The 19,339-nt window shown below is 40.0% G+C and overlaps 1 protein-coding gene, 1 long non-coding RNA gene and 1 pseudogene across 3 annotated transcripts; 2 read left to right on the top strand and 1 right to left on the bottom strand.

Annotated features, from left to right (window-relative positions):
- Positions 1–33: 33 nt before the first annotated feature.
- On the top strand, positions 34–7,013 carry LOC144643423 (uncharacterized; annotated as a pseudogene). Its single transcript, XR_013568903.1, has 6 exons — positions 34–127; positions 306–378; positions 849–898; positions 1,571–1,827; positions 2,818–2,981; positions 3,690–7,013. The product of XR_013568903.1 is annotated as an uncharacterized LOC144643423 (transcript).
- Positions 7,014–9,424: 2,411 nt separating this feature from the next.
- Positions 9,425–11,638, top strand: LOC144642214 (protein D2-like). The gene is made up of 4 exons (XM_078501195.1): positions 9,425–9,619; positions 10,122–10,226; positions 10,986–11,034; positions 11,415–11,638. The coding sequence occupies exons 1-4, from the start codon at positions 9,425–9,427 to the stop codon at positions 11,636–11,638; spliced, it is 573 nt and encodes a 190-aa protein (XP_078357321.1).
- Positions 11,639–14,402: 2,764 nt separating this feature from the next.
- On the bottom strand, positions 14,403–19,327 carry LOC144643424 (uncharacterized). Its single transcript, XR_013568904.1, has 3 exons — positions 18,879–19,327; positions 18,419–18,544; positions 14,403–15,268 (listed from the first exon to the last, which is right to left on the bottom strand). It is a non-coding gene; the product is annotated as an uncharacterized LOC144643424 (long non-coding RNA).
- Between the last annotated feature and the right edge of the window lie 12 nt (positions 19,328–19,339).

The raw sequence follows: 19,339 nt of genomic DNA on the forward strand, positions 1-19,339 counted from the left end.
AAGACTCGAACAACGCCCTTTCTTTTCTTTCATTCTCACATTTCAACTTGCATGCATGCGGTGTTTCCTTTCCTTCTTCTCTCGCTAAAAACGAGAAAATGGAAAGTTCCCAGGATGCCCGCACAGGGTAAGTAATGTGTGCACTAAGTGAAGAAGTGATCGCTCGTTTCTTTGATCGATGATTCGTTCGAATTGGCACTGTTTGTTGCCGGTTGATCGATTAGTGTTGCATCGATTGAGCCACAAAACGAAGGTTAAATTTTGATCTATTATTTCTTATAAGCTTTTACTCCTTTTCTTCCAAGAAGAGAAGAAAACCTTCATTCGATCATTTCCAAGATAGCAGACGGTACAGATAACATTCCTGAATCAGGTTTGGTAAGTGATTAATGGAATATTCATCCGTTTCTCTAGCTTGGTTGATGACTTGTGAAGCTGAATTTTTGGTTCGAATCTTCGATGCACGGCCTGCGCATGCAAGCGACTTTCGTTAGATGACGCTCTATTAACGGTTGACCTTAGCCTTTCATATAGCTATTTGATTAATCAAGTCTACTATAAACTCCTAGAAACTATATTTCGCTCTTGTCGTTTCCTAGAAAGTATGGAGCTTTATGGAATCGTGGAGTGGTACACTTTCTCTCGTTCAACGTCTTTTTACGTGACTCGAATTTCTGAAGCGTTGCGTGACAGGTTGTTGTTGTTGTTGCCACTGTTGATGGTGGTGGTTGCAGGTATAATAAAGTATGATTTTTATTAGTCAGCATAAAGAAGTTACTTTTATCATTATTATAATTTTTTTTTAAATAAAATTGTTATGTACAGTATACATATTTTATCTTCCAAAGGTCGACAGTGACTTTCTTATTGTTGAAACTGAACATGGGAGTTTTAAAAGGTAAATAAACTCAATCTTGACAATTCGTGTTGTAACCCAAAAGTAAGTGTTGTAGATTTTATATAGGCAGAAGGGTAAAGGCACGCAGTTCCAAGACTGCTTATTATTATTTTTCACTGAAAGAACTTACCGTATGTCCAGCTTAGTTTTTTTTTTTTTTTTTTTTTTTTTAATGAATTTGCCAACCCTACTTACAACACTGAGGCTAAATACAGTTCATTACAACACACTACTTATAATACAAATGTTATACAACACAGCTACTTGCACTACAATACAGTTACCTTACTTAAATTACAATACTAAAGTCCAGCTTAGTGACCTTTTTGCCTAGACAAAACAAAAATGTTGTTGGACATGACGTACCGTTGAACTTTATTAAGTTATATTGTCGCAGCTTAAAAGTTCATTTCAAGAGAAGCAGCATTTAATCAAATTATTATCCTGTTCAAGGTAGGTAAAGGTATAGTCTGCATTCAAACCTAGTGTTCCATCAGGCCAGAGCTTATCCCAGCTTCAGTAGCATGAAGCAACTAGGAGTATTTCTGTAGACTGCTAAACAAAAACAAATCTCCCAAAATTCCAGGCAGAGCACACTATAAATTAAGGGAAATAACCATCTTTACAGTATAATAACTGATCAGTTATTTTTGTCTGTGTACACATTTGAAGGAAACCTGAACAGAATGAAGAAGTCAGAAAAATTCCCAAGGATGACATGGAGCCAGGGGTTAAATTTATCAGTGAGGAGATCAAACCAGACATTGACAGTATGGCAGTACAGATTTTTACTGATCTGCCTGAGGACAATCCTTTCCAGCTTACAGACCCTGCAGATGAAGGAGTTCTTGTTCATCAACAAACAGGACCTGTTTATCAGCAGTTAACAGTAGAAGATGCACGCAGTGATGTTGCACAGGCATTGGAAGGTATGTTTGTTAAATACCGTAAAATTCCGGTTATAAGCCCCCCCGGTTATAGGCCCATCAACCTGGAAACAAAAAAATACATCCGGTTATAAGCCCCCCCGGATATAAGCCCCCCTCTACCGGATGACAGTACTGAACAGGGCTAAATGTTGCTTTTTTGTGCGTTTTTAACTTAAAAACGTATTTCGATCAACACTCCCGAGGCTCATTTCGAAACGTTTTTTAGTCCGCTTATAAGCCCTCCCGAATATAAGCCCCTCCGCTTATAAGCCCACCCAAAAACCCTTACGAAGTTGTATAAGCCACGGGCTTATAACAGGAATTCTACAGTATTTAACAATTATTCCCACAGCAATATGGTACATTTGACAATATTTTCAAATGTAGCAAACCAGCGATTACCCCGGTATTTTTAAATGGTATGAAGGTTCTACTGTAAGTAATGCAACTACAGTGGAACCTACATGTAGTTAATCCAGTCACCAACAGGCCACAAAAATCTGGCAGTTGTAAGAGGGTCATTGTATTAAAAAGGTTCTTTAATGAAGAAAAATGACTGACTAAGCTTTTGTTTAGGCCAGAATAAAGTGGTCATTATACCGAGGTCTGTTTTAACAGGTTGCCGTATGGCAGGGTTCCACTGTAAGTTGTTAGGCAAAACCCTTCTAACTGTTAGCACAATATTCAAAATTAAGTTCTCAGGTGAACAAATATGTAATGATGCAACATATTATCCTGTGTGAAAATATGCAGGTATCTTCAAGCAATGTTTTGGGAGCAAATCTTATACCTACACATAGTTAAAACAGACCGCGGACAGGTTCAATTGAGGAGGTCAAGAAGCAGAACATCCACAGTACTTACATCTAATTTTTAGATGTTTTTCCTTTTTCCTTCAGAATGAACTTTGTATTTCTATAGCAACCTAGGAATTAAGGAAAGGTAACCAACTTTCATGTCATTCTTTTTTTCTTTTTTGTCTGTTTTCAGATTCCCTGAATAATGTACAAGTGACTGCCAGCAGCCCTGTCATACCAATGCCTCAGATGGCTCTGGGATTGATCCCCACGACCCATGTTGCACCTCCTGAGCCAGTGTCCGCTGAAAAGATCAATCTGCAATTTCAAAAGAAACTTGAAGACCTGGAACAACAAGTAAGGGGATCAAAACAGTCATTTGTTCTGCCAGAACAATGTGTTGTTCCATACCCTGCCCACGGAAGGTTTTTTGGTTTGAATCCCCCACCCCTCTGAAATTCCAATTAAGCCCCATACTTTGCTTTAATAAAAGCTTTGGCTTTCGAGACCCCCCCCCCCCACCCCCTCGGTATTTCCAATAACCTCCTGTGGGGTGGGTATGGATATTTCTGGAACTGTACAATTTCTGAGGATTGTTGAGGGTGTCAGTTCTCCTGGAGATTTCCAATAATAGCCAGTTGATTTCTGAACATAACCCGAATGTTTCACTTTTCAATTAGCGTGATTTGCGTTGAATTTTCATATTTTGAGTTCCATCAAGTGTACACACTTCTGGAAAGTGGTTTATTTTATGACAGGCAACAGCTTTCTTGTATTTATGTTGTGGTATTTTGTGATTTCTATAAACTGTTGTAACGTGACTGAGGCACTTTGTTAAGCGAATTGATCATTTTCGTATTCTCAATATTGGACTGAAACTAGCATGCAATGGAGGCTAATGCGGGGGAATATCTTTACAAAGAGGGTCGTGCAATTTGTATTTGAAAAGATTAAAGGTTTTTACGGTACTCGCATTATCCTCCACTGCAAGCTAATTCCAGTCCAATACCGAGAATACAAAGATGGTCTATTGTGATATCATAGTATCGTCTTTTCGTCTTTCAGGTCAAGGTTCTTCAAAACCGAAATCTTGCCTTAGAGGAGTCCTACAAGAAGCTCTCAGACCTGGTGGAAGCGCAGAACCATTTACTGGCCAGTGGAGGACCATTCATCCAACGCTTAGCACCCACCACGCCCCAGGAAACCTCCGTTGACACCACTGCAAAGACAGAACCTTCAGAAACACCTACCACGCCCAGAACGCCCATTGTAAGCGGGAAGCCTTTGTTTGTCAATTCACAGCAGCCACTAAGAAGCGGTCTGCGCACTTACGAACTTCCAAGGAGAGTGTCGGCCAAAGAAGTGCTCAACTTGTGGGAACATGGCTGTGATGAGTTTCCACCCTTGAAAGATTGGACTCCTACTCAGAAGCTCAAGCAGCAGAGCAAGATTTCTCGCTGGAAAAAGCTCGTGGACATCTTCAAGGCTGACTATGGTGGTGACATGAAGAGTTTTGAAGAGAGCTTCTCGGACGCCAGAGGAGAAATTCTGCCCGTGACGACCATCTTGTCCTTGTACGAAACCCAGCAGACCCCGGCGTTCCTTGGGAAAACCAAGTCAGACGTCGAGGAAGGTGTTCCTGCTGTAAGTGGAGAAAACATTCACGATACAGACGAAGACGAAAAGAAGGCGGCTGTATCTAAGTCTTTAGATTCTGAAGCCGAAGATGCAGAGGAGGCTGAAGTTCACACTGATTCCAAGTTAGAGAAGGCTGTGGACAGTTGCGTGACACAGCCATCGGCTGAAGTGCGTTACTACCTCCCGAGAAAAGTAACGCCAAATGACATTGTTCGCCTTTGGGAGGAAGGCTGCGAAGAATTCCCTCCGGTGTGTCAGTGGTCACGCGCCCAGAAAATCGGTCAAGAGACTAAAATTTTCCGATGGCGTAAAATCGTGGAGATCTTTAACAAAGATTGTAACAGGAGCTGGGACACCTTCTTCGCAAAGTACGCAAACGACCGCGGTCATCTTCTGGCTATTTCGTCGATCATTGCAAAGTACGATGCTGAAAACGCAACTACGGGACCCATTTTTGACATACCCGAAGCTCGAAGCCGTTTGAGTACGGCAAGTGACGATCAAGATGACAGTTTCGTAGGTGAAACTTCACCCAATGCAGCCGCCTTCAATGGCGTAGGGGGTCAAGGTTGAAGGTTCGAGCCCAGGGGAAGGAAGCAGCCATATTTTGCCTCGCAAGGTCACAGCCAAGGACATCATCAGATTGTGGGAGACAGGGTACGGGGATCTACCCCCGCTTCATCGGTGGACACCCGCACAGAAGGCGGGACAGCGGAGCAAGTTTTCACGCTGGACCAAAATATACGACATCTACAAATATCACTGCAAAGGAGATATGAGCTTGTTTGAATCGAAATTCTCTGACGAGCGTGGCGAGATGTACCCCGTCACCACCATCGTCGCCATGTTTGATGCGTGGGATTCACCGTCGAGCTTGTCCAGTCCTTTCACAGGCGGGCCCGGTCAGAAAACAGGAGAAGGGCCTGAGAGTGAGATCTATCAGCTCCCGCGCAAAGTCACTGCCAAGGACGTGGTGCAACTCTGGGAGGAAGGCTGCGAGCTTTTTCCACCAGTCAGCAAATGGCCTAAAATCCACAAAGTAGGACATGAAACAAAACTTTTCCGCTGGAAGAAAATCGTAGACATATTTCGCAAGGATTGCGGCAGTAGTTGGGAGAAGTTCGAGGAAAGGTTTTCCAACGCCAAGGGGGAACTGTTGCCCATTTCCGCCATTTTGTCCAAATACGATTTGGAAAATGAGCCTCCGTCGTATTTGCCCAAAAGTTTCGTGTCCAGTCTGAATGGTTCAAGCATCGCACAGAAAGACGAGATTGGCGAACAAAGCGATCAGGTACAAGAGCAAGACCAAGATAAAGAGGACGGTAGTGACTCTGAAATGATAGAAGACGATGGAACTTCTCCTGGCAGAAAAGGCGGAGAATTTATTCTCCCGAAGAAGGTCACAGCGCTTGATGTTATCTACTTGTGGGAGAACGGCCTGGGAGATATGCCGCCGCTGTGTCAATGGACTCCGACTCAAAAGGCCAGTCAGAGGAGCAAGATTTCGCGCTGGAATAAGATTGTGGATATTTTCAAATACGAGTGCGGCAGCGACATAAGAAAATTCGAGGAAAAATATAGAGACGAGAAAGGTGAATTGTTGCCGATTACCAACATTTTGAATCTTCACGATGCGCAGGATAAGCCTTTGTGAGTCCAATGCAGAAATACTTGCAGATATTGACATAGTCGTCCAGAGAAATAGGCCATTTCCGAGTTACCCTTTGCCTCTGTTTCAAAACGTGTCTACGTGTGAAACCATTCATATGAAAATGAGTTTTACCTACAGGTCTATTTTTCATGCATATCAAGCTAATTTTCATTTGAATGGTTTCGCAAGGAGACTCGTTTTAAAACATAGGCAAAGGGTCACTCGGAAATGGCCTATCACGAGACCCTTGAGGGAAATGCGCCTGGTGGTGCATACCTCGTAATGTGGGGTCTCTCTGGCAACAAAGTTGCTCAGACGATTGTTTAAGATACCATGCTCCCAGCATGTTGTTTGGCGCTCTTTGAGTACAAATGTTTACTTGAATTCCAGCTGCTTCAACAAGTCGTTCTTATTTACCCCTATCACGAACTGATCTGAAGTCGTTTTTATGCTATATTGAAGATTAGTTCTTAAGGAATCTTCAAAGTAATAGTTTTCTGAAGTAGAAAAACAGCAATAGGGTAAGAGGAAACTATATTAGGTTAAGAATGGTCACGACTAGGGAAGTTTGATACGGATTGGCTTTCACACTGTGAAGTACTGGAGCAGCTAAAGTTTAGCTTCCTTTTGATTGTTTGTTGCTCTTTATTGGCAAAGTTTAACATCGTTCAACGACAACTAGCAACTATTTGCCTTAGTCTTCCCTTTATTCAGTGCGCTGCCAGAGTAACAGGGCGTGTTCAGTAAAATCCTAAAATGAAGACGCTTGCGTGATAGACAAAACTGTTGGATAACAAGTGTCACACAATCGACTTTAAAGAGAAAGGCAGCTAGCACGTGTCGCACAGTAGTGTACAGGCCCGCAAATGATCCCGGCCCGCAAATGATCCCGGGACAGCAAATGATCCCAAATCGGACCGCAAATGATCCCAGTACCGGAAATGATTCGTGTGAATGTGACAACAAAATTTTTGGAATGGTGTGGACTTTATTAATAGTCTATGGATGTAACGATAAACGCAACGATAAAAAGCGGTGAAAATACCGCGCGAAATAACAAAATAAACATGTAACTATTTAAGTTTTTCGTTAAGAAAACGCACCTCAAAAATAAACATGTATCTTCGAAGATGCCTCTGCTGTCCAATTAACCACTTAGAATTTTTTTCCTGTAGACACGAGTTTCCTTTTCCACTTAAAATTTTTTAACTTAACCACTTAGAATTTTTTTCCTGTAGACACGAGTTTCCTTTTCCTTGGAAGCGCACATGATTTGTACGTGCGAATATCGGAGATTATGACACATTTGTAGTTTATTTTAAAACCATTATTTTAAACACATTTTCCTTTCATAATTCGCTCTTGCAAATATTAAATGAAACACAGTAAACGATTAGGTTACCACAGCGTCTCTGGGTAGATTTATTTGCATACCGCACGCATAGAGCTGTCACTTCTGCACGTGCAAATTTCTCACCGTCAATAATCTCCGCCTCTGTACTGAAAGCTACGCGAAAATGTAGTCAGTGTTTTAGAGAATTTTCGGTTGCCTTTAAGATCCAGAACATTGTGAAAATTCTGTGTCAGAATGTTTTTCAGTGACCTGATAAAGACATTCAAAGAAAAAAAAAAGCTACTGATTTTGAAAGAGAGTAGCTCGAGAACAAGAGGCGGAAATGATTGAAATTTATTCTAGACTTTTTGTCTAGACATACATACATACATACATAAACTTTATTTAAGTGTCAATGGTATTTTCATTTTCGCTATGAACGCTGCATGACTGCCTGTGAATGAATGGCTATCAGCTAAAAGCATTTCGCCGTAAATAGATCATCCCTTGATTGGGGGGAGGTCCTAGAGGAGATAGTTTCTGTCGGTTGGGACGTTAAACTTTATTCCGCGTCTTAGGTTAATAATCATTGCATATTTAGCAGCTATATCAATATTTTTAAAGTTATGGTTTTGAATTTAAATTGTTTAAATATTCTCTTGCGTTAATTGTTTTTGTAACTGTTGTATTATAAAGAAAAAAATGGATTAAACAAATTTAAATCCCCTGTCCAAATTCGTTAGTCCACGCATATCCATCGTTTACGGTAAGGCGACCGTTTCCGGTCGGGGGATCATTTCCGGTACAATCTGGGGATCATTTCCAGTCCTGGGATCATTTGCGGTCCAATTTGGGGATCATTTGCGGTCCCGGGATCATTTGCGGGCCGGGATCATTTGCGGGCCTGTACAGTAGTTTTAGTGGTGGTAAACAAGCATCACTCGCAAATCATAATTATTTTGTAGGAGCCTCCATCATAGTGCCACTTTTGGAAGCATTGTACATACATAATTTAGTACTGAGATGCGTACCTTTTTGGGTCAGTCCAGGCATCGCAGTGTTGTAAATTTTACTGATTTTTGTCAGTGTTGATTAACTTGCGTTATATTAATTCATCAGCGTGTACATTACATTGTAATTTTTTTAAAAAAAATTAAGTATTTTTCATTAAAAATTAAACCATTTCGTGGACATGTGTTACTGTACAATGCAATGTTTTACTTAGGCCGGTAAAACTACTCCCTTCCTAGAAATTGTGCACTTATTGGAAAATACAGTCAGTCAGTTTTTAAAACGTCAATGAAAAGCGCGTTTAAAATGAACATCGGTGCACTCTTCGCAGCCCTCCCGTTTCAGGTCGTATGTGGCAGAGACATTGCATTACGACCCAAACAGTCTCCAAAGTTCGCAGACGATCCTTTGCTCGTCAGGCAATCTTTTGGGAAGATTGCGTTATGAGCCCAAAATAAGTCGAAAAAGAGAGATTTATTTTCCTCGAATTCTCTCATAATCGCATTTCAAGAAATCGCCCTCTCTCCACCCAGACACATTTTTCAAGTCAGTGTCTACCGCTTCATAAAACATTACTGTTCGAGAGTCCGCCATAAATTACGAGCTGTTTCAGAAGCGAAAGAAAACCGAGAAAAAGAAATCACTGCGTAGAAACTTTGGTCGCTAATCTTTCCGTGTGTCTCGCCTCAGTTTCAGCACGGTCATTATCCGTTTCCCTTTGGTCACGTGGTGCAACATCACGGCGTCTGTCCTCCCCTGATTACAATTTTGCTGAAGAATTTTCAGGAATGGACACACGTGCAACTTAATGAGAAATTGCACGTATTTTAATTAATATCGTGCGCCCTATTGCACCTTGTGTCCAAGCTTAGTGGCTACTCATGGCCTCTTCACCACCAAAGTGTAGCAAATAAACACCTGTAACAGGAGTGTGCATTTACAATGAAACTGTAAGGACTACTCCGCCACCCATTTTTTTTTTTAACGCGGTGGTCACCTACTGCATTCCCGCGGGCTGATTTTACTACTTTCGCGGCACGTGCGCAAGAAAAACATTTTAATTTGAATATTTTAATTTGAATATTTATCCCAGACCGCAAGTGTCACTACAGAGAAAAAATGGTTTCTTTCTGTGTTTTCCTCGTCGCATTTACCTTTGTTACGGCCATGAAGGCTTCTTTACTTCCTGACGATAGGTATTTTAACGAGGCAGACCCGTGTGATGATTTTCGTTACGACGGGCGAAGACTGCCATTTGCTGAAGTAGTTGTTGGCGAGAGGTTGTTTGACTCAAAAAACTGTGGTATGGTGGTACCAATAGATGAGGTGAACACGGAGATTCCAATAGTGAGGTTTTCAGAGGTACGTACTCTGGCTTTTTTTTGTACTGTTGTACTTCTTGTAGTCGTCTTTTCGCGCTCTAAAGCTTGGTTCGCACCGTCCATCATTGGCGTCAGTCACGACCTCCACGACACACTTTACCTTAGACATGTAAAACCGAGATTTATGACGGTATGAACGGACAGTTTGTTTAGACAATAAAGGAATAATAACAACAAAAAGAAAGACTACAGTTTTCTTGCTTTTTGGTCCTTTTGCTAGTTTATTTTTCTTCCTTGTTGAGGTTCATTAACATAAGTTATGATTAATATGCGCTTGAAATTTTTTCATTTACCGTTATACTTAGCAAATACTTATGCCAAAATTAAAAACCAGCTTGTCAAAATTTGGAAACATACGTCTATACTGACTGGTCTACATAAAAAAGCAGTATTTGTTGATTTGTCTGGTTGTAAAAGAACTAAATATAATTATTGTGTATTGTTGAAATTGGTCAACTACCACTTGTGTATGTTTTTTTCAGGACAATGACACGATGTACTTGGTTGCAATGTTGGACCCTGACACACCCTCATTCGACAATCCTCTCTGTCGCCATTGGGTTCACTTTATTTTCGGCAATGTTAAGGTAAGACAAGAGAGGAGAAAGGCTAAGAGAGTGAATCCCCCATATGAGCCTTATTCCTAAGGTAATCCCTTGTTAAGTTGTTTTTAGACATGGTTCACAGTACAACCGCGGATGTAAACGTGCGTTGCGTGGATGTTCTCGCGCGTTTTCGTAGAGAATGCAAAGGCTAAAACATGGTGGTCGGCGGAGTGGAGATTCTGGTCGTACACTGTGAAAATGCGCGGCAACATCCACCCAACGCGCGTTAACTTCCGCGTAAGTACTGGGTACCATGTTTAAAAATAAATAGTCTAAGAGGAATTACCTTTAGAATAAGGCCTGTATAGGGGATACAATCTCTTACCCTTTATCCTCTCTTGGGTAAGACTTTTCCTTGGTCGGGTGTATCACGGCAGAGATCTTTCATACCCTACCAAACCCACGCTGCGCGATCTGGGTACGAGAAACTGCTCACTTTGAGTGCTAAGTTTTGAATATTCGACAGAGGATGTTCGAAACTCGGGCCAATAAAACTGATGAAGCACCAGCTGTCTCTGATTGGTTTTTAAACCCGATTAACCAATCAGAGACAACGAAAAACTGGAATACTTAGATGCACAAAATGCGACCCCTATCTCAGAAAGCAGTGTTGAAACCCCTACAAGCAGAAAATAGTTGCCGATAGCTTGTCGACGTTATCAAAGCCAGTTTCAGATTACTAAACATTTATAATGGAATACCAATAAATTCGAAAAACTTGTTTGTTTTAAAACCTTCTAGGGAAAGCATCTGGCCTTTGGCAGGATTCGAGGAGGAAATATCTATGGAGGTCAGTATATATAATCATTCTGAACCCCAAATAATCTTTTACATGATCTGAAGCGGTCTAGCAAAGCTAAAAAGCGTGACCCGATGGAGCAAATGTTCCCGCGGGATGCTCGCTTGTTTGTCGCCTCGACCAATGTATCTTCTCGTTGTTCAATTTGACTTGGACTTTAGGCACAGTGAATTTAGAAGCGGTGCAAAAAATAATTTAGAAAAGAGGTCCCCCTGTTCGCGGGAAGACAAAAGATTCTAGGAAAGAGGTCTGGGAAAGAGGTTTGAATGGGGGTCGAGGGACTAGACTATTCACTACCTACTCGCTCTCTTGTTCTCGTGAAATAAGGACTTTGATTAAGATTGATAATTTTTCTTTCTCTTTCCCGCTAGAATACAACCCACCCAACCCTCAGCCAGGACAAGGGCTTCATCGCTTTTATTTCTTCGTGTTCGAGCAGAAAGAAAGGCTCGTGGATGGAATTCACATTGCCAATCGGTGCGGTTTTAACGTTGACGGTTTCATGAAAGACTTTGATCTCAAGCCAGTGGCCATGAATATGTTTAGGTCGGAATACCAGCATATGGTTGTGATAAGCGAGCTTATTTTGACATAAGGAAAATATGAACAACTTCAGTCTTGTTATTACGGTAGCCATGTTGGAAAATCTTAATGTGTGTATTAATTAAAAAGGCGGACTGAGTCACATTGTGAACTTTTAGCCTGCGTGGCTGGCGGGATTTGCGAATGCGCGTGCCGCGGCTCCGCGGTTCCCTCTCTCTCTCTCTCCCTCTCTCTCTCCCTGCCAGTATTCACGCGCACTCGACCGCGAATCCCCCAGCTACGCAGGCTAGTGAACTTTGAGAACTAATACCTTCTTCAAAAATGGAACTCAGTAACTAGTTTGTTAAAAAAACTAGTTTGTAGTAAATAATAAAGCTGGTAAATTTTAAGCTCGGTAATAAATAATGAAGATGAAGTATTCAACATGACACGAGCATGGGACAAAGAAAAATTCTGAGTCCCCGACGGGAATCGAACCAATGGCCTCCCAGATACCGGTTGGGCGCTCTAACCAACTGAGCTACGCGAGACTCGTTGTGAGCTGGGCCATTTACTAGGTTGATAAGTGACACGCGTCCTGCATACTGCTAGGATCAGCAATGTCGAATTCATCAAGTTTGTAGTAAATAAGAAAGATGGTAAATTGTCCCATGCTCGTGTCATGTTGAATACTTCATCTTCATTATTTATTACCGAGCTTAAAATTTACCATCTTTATTATTTACTACAAACTTGATGAATTCGACATTGCTGATCCCAAGGCAGGGTAAACAGTTCTTTCGTGTTCTGAATGATTTACTGGGTTGTTAGTCATGCCAGTTGGTCAGCTGTGATTGGTTTTGGATTGAAAACTCCTTTAGCAAACCCTTCAGATTAAGCTTATCAAGGCAAAGCTATGCAGGTGGAAAGCGGGAAAAATGAAGTCGGTGTTGAATGCGGAATGGCTAAAAACACGACGTTTAAGCGGCTCTGATTGGCCAGGCCACGTTGTACAGGTTTTCCTATCCATTTACAACGCTCAGTATACGCTGCAAACTATGGAAAGTTTTTTGAAAGATCCGAGTGCGTGACATGACAGTGGAGATTGGTGCGAAGGTTAGCCCCTTCTTGCTCCAGTAAGAAAAGGTAGCAAACATTATGCCCACGGCTGGTCACTGTACATGAAAGTTTGTCACGGATAGAATGTCTAAAAAATTGGCCATTTTTGTTGATCGCAGTCTGTCTTGTTAATCTTTGCCAATCAATATACCATCGTTGTTCCCTACTTGGGTGTTTTTCTTGTTCTTTTGGGTAACTATTATTTTGAGATTTTTTTTTTCTCCCATGGCAGAGCTGCTTTGCTAAGAAATTATCAAAGAAAGATCCTTGGCTATTTTTGTCATTGATCCTTATATATTCCTTACCACCAGTATATACTGTTCTAAAAGTAAATAAGTACGATAATATATAGATTTAGGCAAGCCTAAAAGCGGAGCTCCCCAGTTAATTATTTTGCACTTTATTGAAACCTGAATTCAAGCCATTGTACAATTTTAAGGCTAAGAATATAATATTCGTTTTATTTTTTTTTTTTATAAATTTTAATATTGTTACTTACTTTTTTTTACCGTGTCCCGGGGGGGGGGGGGGGGGAAGAGGTACTCCCCAAAATTTACTCAAGGGGTGTGCCACTGAGTCGCTGAGACTCTGGACCTGTTCCAGAGAAAAACGGCTCAATTTGCGACCCTGTTCCAGACAAACAGTGCAAAATAGGTACCCTGTTCCAGACAATATCCACAATGAAAAATATATGAAGATAGATATAAAAACACTAGCGTACATCACAAAGCGCTCACTTGACTTTGTCTGTGGCTTGGAGAAAAACCAATGAGAGGAGCGGATTTTCATAGCTAAACTTGATAGTGTTCCACAGTCAAAAGAGTGATTTGTATACCCTGTTTCAGAGTCAGAGAGGCAAAAGGCACACCCTGTTGAGCAGCACATACCCGTATAGCCCTTATATGGGAGTACCGTATACAGCAACACCAAATAAGCCGAGAACAAACAAAATCAATCAAAACGTTTTAATTCCACCGACAGCATTATGATCCAGAAGTCTGGATGGGAAATTATGCTGCAAAACGGGTAATTATGTAACCTTCGAAGATAAGGAGGGGGTAGTAGGGCTGCATGTTGGGGTAGATAGGCATATCACGTGGTAAATTAGCAAAGCACTTAACATTTAGAGTATATAGGAAATAATATACATCTACTTTAAGAATATGGTTAATTTTCTTTTTTTTTTTCATTCATTTGTTTTTATTTTCACTATTTGCCTATATTTTAATTTTGAATGGAAATGGCAGAGGTCATACATGTAGCAAAGGGTTTACAGCATATTGCCATGAGCTAATGCCAAGCAAACCGGAGTGAAAGCTAACCACAAGCAAACTAGAGTGAAAGCTAATCCCAAGCACACCGGATGAATAAAGCTAACTGCGAGCAAACAGGGGTGAACCTAACTACAAGCAAACCGGAGTGAAACTAACTGGAAGCAAAGAAGGGACATTCTGTAACCCCATCCCACCCCCCTCGCCCCCCCCAAAAAAAAGGATGATAGCACCTTTTTTACTTTTACATGTCTTTTTGAGTCCCCTTCCTCTTAAGGGGTTTCACTTCACTTACAGAAATAAAAAAAACAAAAATTCTGGGAAGATAGAATATTGTTTGTGTGTCTCAAACTCAGTTTTGTTCTTTGATTACGCAGAAAAAATAGAATCATGTTTGCTTGTGTATAAAACTATGCAAGAAAAAAAGCATCAATACTTTGACTGCTCTTTTAAAAATTTGTATGCTTTATTGTACACATTTTTGTGGAGTCATGTTGCCCATTCGTCATGAAGTTCACAAAGTAAGCAAATGAGTCACAATTTGGTTGCTTCATGGTACCTAATGGATACTGCAAATTTAATCTGGCTTTAGAATATTTCACTAATTTTAACATTATAGCTGTTCTTATAAATTGTACGCAGCATACAACACATAAGAATGAAATTGGTATTGCATATTGCTTGCAATCACGATTTTAACCTCTATACTTAAGAATTACACCAGTTTCAGCATTACCAATCCAAATTCAAATTATTACATTGCTTTTTAACTCCACTACCTCCCCCAAGGTCAACCAAAGATCTTATGATATACAGTAATTAGACAACTACATGTAAGTCCTGTGTAGTCGAGGGCTCAAAATATTTGGACACTTACAGGTCATGTTAACCGGCCAAAGAGATTTTAGCTTGGTCACATGTGGTTTCTTACCAGCCAAAACATTGAAAATAGCAATTTTAAACTCCCATTCATTTCTGCTGTTACTGTTTTGGCTGCATAAATTATTCTTAAAAAGATCACTTCATAATGCCCTTGTTACATCTAAAAAGATGTGAAAGAGACAGGTCAATCAAGAAGTTGTTTTCTGAAGTACACTGTAAATACGTTAACATTTAAAATATAAACTTTGCTCATTTGCAGCTTTTCTTGATTTCAATTTACATGTAATTTACTAGTCTCTTGAAAATGGCATCATGAAGACACCCAAACATCAAGCTGGATAATCTTAATCCTTCCTGTTTTCTTTTGATGTCCTTGTCCACATTCTGTTTTTGTGTCTGTGGCTCTGCAAATTCTGAAATTCATGTTAACCCTGAAAAAAGTCAAATGCCACAGATTAAATTAAAATTGATTAATTGGTATGAAAATCAATAATTTATAAAACAAAACACTTAACGCAAGCTTGTATAAAGTGAAGCAAAACTACTGGATGCGAAAGGATACCTTATATATTTAACAGAGATGTATCAGCACAAACTATTTTTTTTTACTGATAACTGCGAAGTCAACTACAGAAAAAAAACCCGGTAACTCGAACTCGGATAACTCGAACAACCTTGCTAACTCAAACTCACTTCCATTTCCCTTGGATTTGACCCCACTTTTCAGTCATTTTTACTCGGTTAAATTCGAACTCTGATAACTCGAAAACCCCGCTAACTCGAACTAAATTTTGTTTCCCTTGAACAAAATTTGGGTCAAACTTTTTACCCTGATAACTCGAATTCCAGAACTTGCAACTCGCAACGGTTGCCCATTGATTATAGCAATGAACAGATCATGTATTTGACAGTCATTTTCCACTCTTAACAAAAGAATGTGTGGTCGCTTTAGAGTTTCTGGCAAGATAAGTTCAATTTGCACAGTACTGTATACTGAAGTGCTTAAAAATCAGTAAACTATCAATTATTAACTTGGCAAATAAAATATTCAATCAACCCCGCTAACTCGAAAAACCCCGCTAACTCGAACTCATTTTCGTTTCCCTTCAGAGTTCGAGTTAGCAGGGTTCTACTGTAAATATTTCAGGACCTGAACAATCGATGAAAATCGATGATCGGAAAATCAATCGATCAATCGACATAGGCGTACGAGGCGGGGGGGGGCGAGGGGGGCTGCAGCCCCCCCAGTGCCAAAATGTTTCGGGCAAAATGCTAAGAATTCGGGCAACAAGCCTAAAAAAAAAATAGAAAATAAGCCGAAAAGTCTAGTCAACATTACATAAAAAACGAATTACATCAACAAGAAAAGTATTGGAAATATACCGAACTTTGAGGTTCAAAAGTCCAAATTTCTAATTCATCTGCGTTCGTTTCCTCTCGCAAATTGCTATAATAATGTTCGACTTTTCTCGCAAATTCTGCGTGACCCCTCAGTTTGATTCAGTTGCAATCAGCTTTTCCAAAGCTTGGGCGCGCACGGTGGATTTAGTAGAAGACCTTGAAACAAAGCTGTTATAAATGTGATGAAGCTAATGCATTCGACTCAAACATTTAGTTCTCAGGGCTAGCTTAAAACTTTCAACGAAATGTTTCAAATCCCATTCTTCCGTAAATGTTTTTGACGCTTTTGTTTTACTTTCCAATGGGGGAAAAAAATTTAAATTGGCTCCCCAAAATTAATTTAATTTTTGCTGAATTAGAGTGAATAAATAAAATATTTTCGAAAAAGAATTTAGTGCATTGACACCTTCCGACAACGCCACAAAATTGATTAAAGAACTTAAGCAAGCAGGCGAAATTTGTACACAAATATATCAATGCACGTTTTTCCATTTTATATGCCCCTTTATTCGGCTTTCAACCCATGCCATTTTTCGACACTTTTTTTCGGGCAAAAGAGTCTCCGCCCCCCCAGGACCGAAGGTGCCCGTACGCCTATGTCAATCGATGACAATCGATTAATTACTGTTGATTGGCATCGATTGGCATCGGCCAATCGATGATCAATCGATAATCACACTTTGGTGGTCGCGAACTTCATCGATTGCCATCGATTGGCATTAAACACACAATCAATCCGAAGCATGAAGTAAATACTTACATATGTTGTTTTGTAAAAAAAAATAATAAAGCTCCTTTCCATTGAGATGAAGTTTACATCATAAGCTTTAATGTTTCTGTTTTTCATTCGAGTTTCCTACTGTTTGCTAGCGCTAGAATTCCAAAGACACTTCGTTATTCGTGACCGAGTCAAAAATGGCGGACGTGACAGGCGAAACTCATCACCAGACTCCCACTGTTGTCTCGTTTTCGTTCCGACGTACGGACGACGTATTTTTGAGTTCTCTCTGCTACTGTTTGATTTGAAATATTTCGGACGAGCGAGAAAATGTTTATGGACTACAAGACAGAGTTTTAGAAAAATTACATTGTACTTAGACAGCGAGGAATTCTGTAAGTTGCGATTTCTATTTACTTTGCCAGGAGTTGGTTCGAAAGCAAACCAGACCGAAAAGGGTACGCTTCGTTGATGGAGGCGAATAAGACTTAAGCTCAAAACGTTTGTTTTAAATAATTATTGCCTTATTACTGTTAAGTTAGTAAGTTTCTCGTTGTATTGACATTTTTTGGAAAGGTTATCATTGTTGTTGCTAATAAAATATAACATACAAGAGAGACCGTGTGTTTTAAAGTAAACATATTTATCAAATACTAGTCAAATAAAAAACGATGGCAGTTAAATGATCGATTGAATTGGTAATCGATGATATTGATAATCGATGAAAATCGATGTTAGTTAATTGATCGATTGTCATCGATTATCGATGAAATGGATAATCGATGACAATCGATAATCACAAAAACTTTAGCGATCGATTGTTCATCGATTATCAATATCAATCGATTAATTGATATCGATTGTCATCGATTGTTATCGATTGCCATCGATTATCGATTCCATCGATTGTTCAGGTCCTGATATTTTAATAAACTCAAAGCATCACTGCAAACCCTTACACTCCCTCTTTAAAAGGTTTGACCTTTAAATACTCCCCCTCCCCTCTACCCCTATATATACATGTACATGCATAGGAAAAACATTGCCACATCTTAAAAGCTTTTCTCTTAACAGTAATACTAAGATTTTTAAAGATACACATTTAATTAATAATAAGTTTGCATGCACAGCTGCATACAGTGTCTAAAATGGCATGAATTTACTCACAAAGATTCCAGTTTTCCAGTAGTCATTAACCTTTGTTGTGTGCATTTTCCAAATTCCACAACAAGATTGTGATTTTTTTATGACAAATATAACATTTACTGTTGACATTCTGAATGAAACCAGCAAAACAGACCTCAAAATCTCAAAATTGTTGACATTGTTATGTAATCCACATGAACGCTCAATAGTGAACAGAACTACATGACAAGTGGATTATTTAATATATTTGGGAACGAAAGAGCTAAGTAATGAAGCTGAAGTTTATTTACTCTGACTAAATGAACAGTAATTTTACCTCCATCATGAATATCAATAAACTGCATACACTGAATCGATCTATTTCACTCGGAGTTAACGAAATTCCAGGTGCTTCGTGCAAACTGACATCACTTTCATTCTCATCTCAGCTGCTCTTCCAGCACTGTAAAACAAAATAATCATATCACAAGCATTTAAAAATCGTAAGCTTAATTTTCTTCGAGATGTGTTGAAGTGATATTCTTTGTGAATTCGTTCCTCGAAGGCCCAACAATTATTTGTTTACATAATCAAATCCTCCTATTTGATCAGTAAAACCTGGTAAAACTGAATTTTAACGAATAGTATTTTTCAACATTGTTCATGTCACAAGCAAATGCTTAGTGGCGAAAGCAAGTAAAATGTGCCGTCAATATAAGCTTACTTTGCGTATAAAGTAAGCTTAAGACAAAACGTAGAGATATTAAATGACGGAAACACTGCAGTTTTGTACTCACCAGTTGGCCGCAGTAGGTACACTCGTCTGCTCGTTTTATCTCCGTTCCCTTGTTCTCCGCTATTTCTTTGCCTGTTTCCTCGGCACCTCTCTTGCTATTTTAGTCGCTTTTCTTCGCTACTTTGCTACCAGGTTCGACAGGCGCTTTGCTATACTTTTTCGCCTGCTTTCTGTCCGGGTTTTCTGGATCTCTCGCGATCTCTTTCCCGTCGCAAATCGCTTAAACCCTGTTTCCTCGAAGTTAAGTTTACCCTGCTCTCGTTTGTAGTCATCGGCATAACAAGGAGCCAAAATAAATGTGTTTGTCTCAAGTTCTAACTTTCAGACTAGCTGTTTAGACCTCACACTGCAAAATTATTTCGCGCCAGTACTGCGCGAGTTGTCAAGACCTTTCAAGATCCCGGATGTGCGCAACACCGTACGTACGCCGCCGTACGCGCCCGCGAGTCATGCCGCTAGCCA

The sequence above is a fragment of the Oculina patagonica genome, chromosome 2 (assembly GCF_052425735.1).
Source record: "Oculina patagonica isolate OP01 chromosome 2, crgOcupat, whole genome shotgun sequence".
Lineage (NCBI taxonomy): Eukaryota > Metazoa > Cnidaria > Anthozoa > Scleractinia > Oculinidae > Oculina > Oculina patagonica.

Bases quoted from the DNA above. Each gene is read 5' to 3' on its own strand.
- LOC144642214 (XM_078501195.1), top strand. From the start codon at position 9,425: ATGAAGGCTTCTTTACTTCCTGACGATAGGTATTTTAACGAGGCAGAC. The intron at 9,620-10,121 runs GTACGTACTCTG...TGTTTTTTTCAG, and splicing joins CAATAGTGAGGTTTTCAGAG to GACAATGACACGATGTACTT. The intron at 10,227-10,985 runs GTAAGACAAGAG...AAAACCTTCTAG, and splicing joins TTATTTTCGGCAATGTTAAG to GGAAAGCATCTGGCCTTTGG.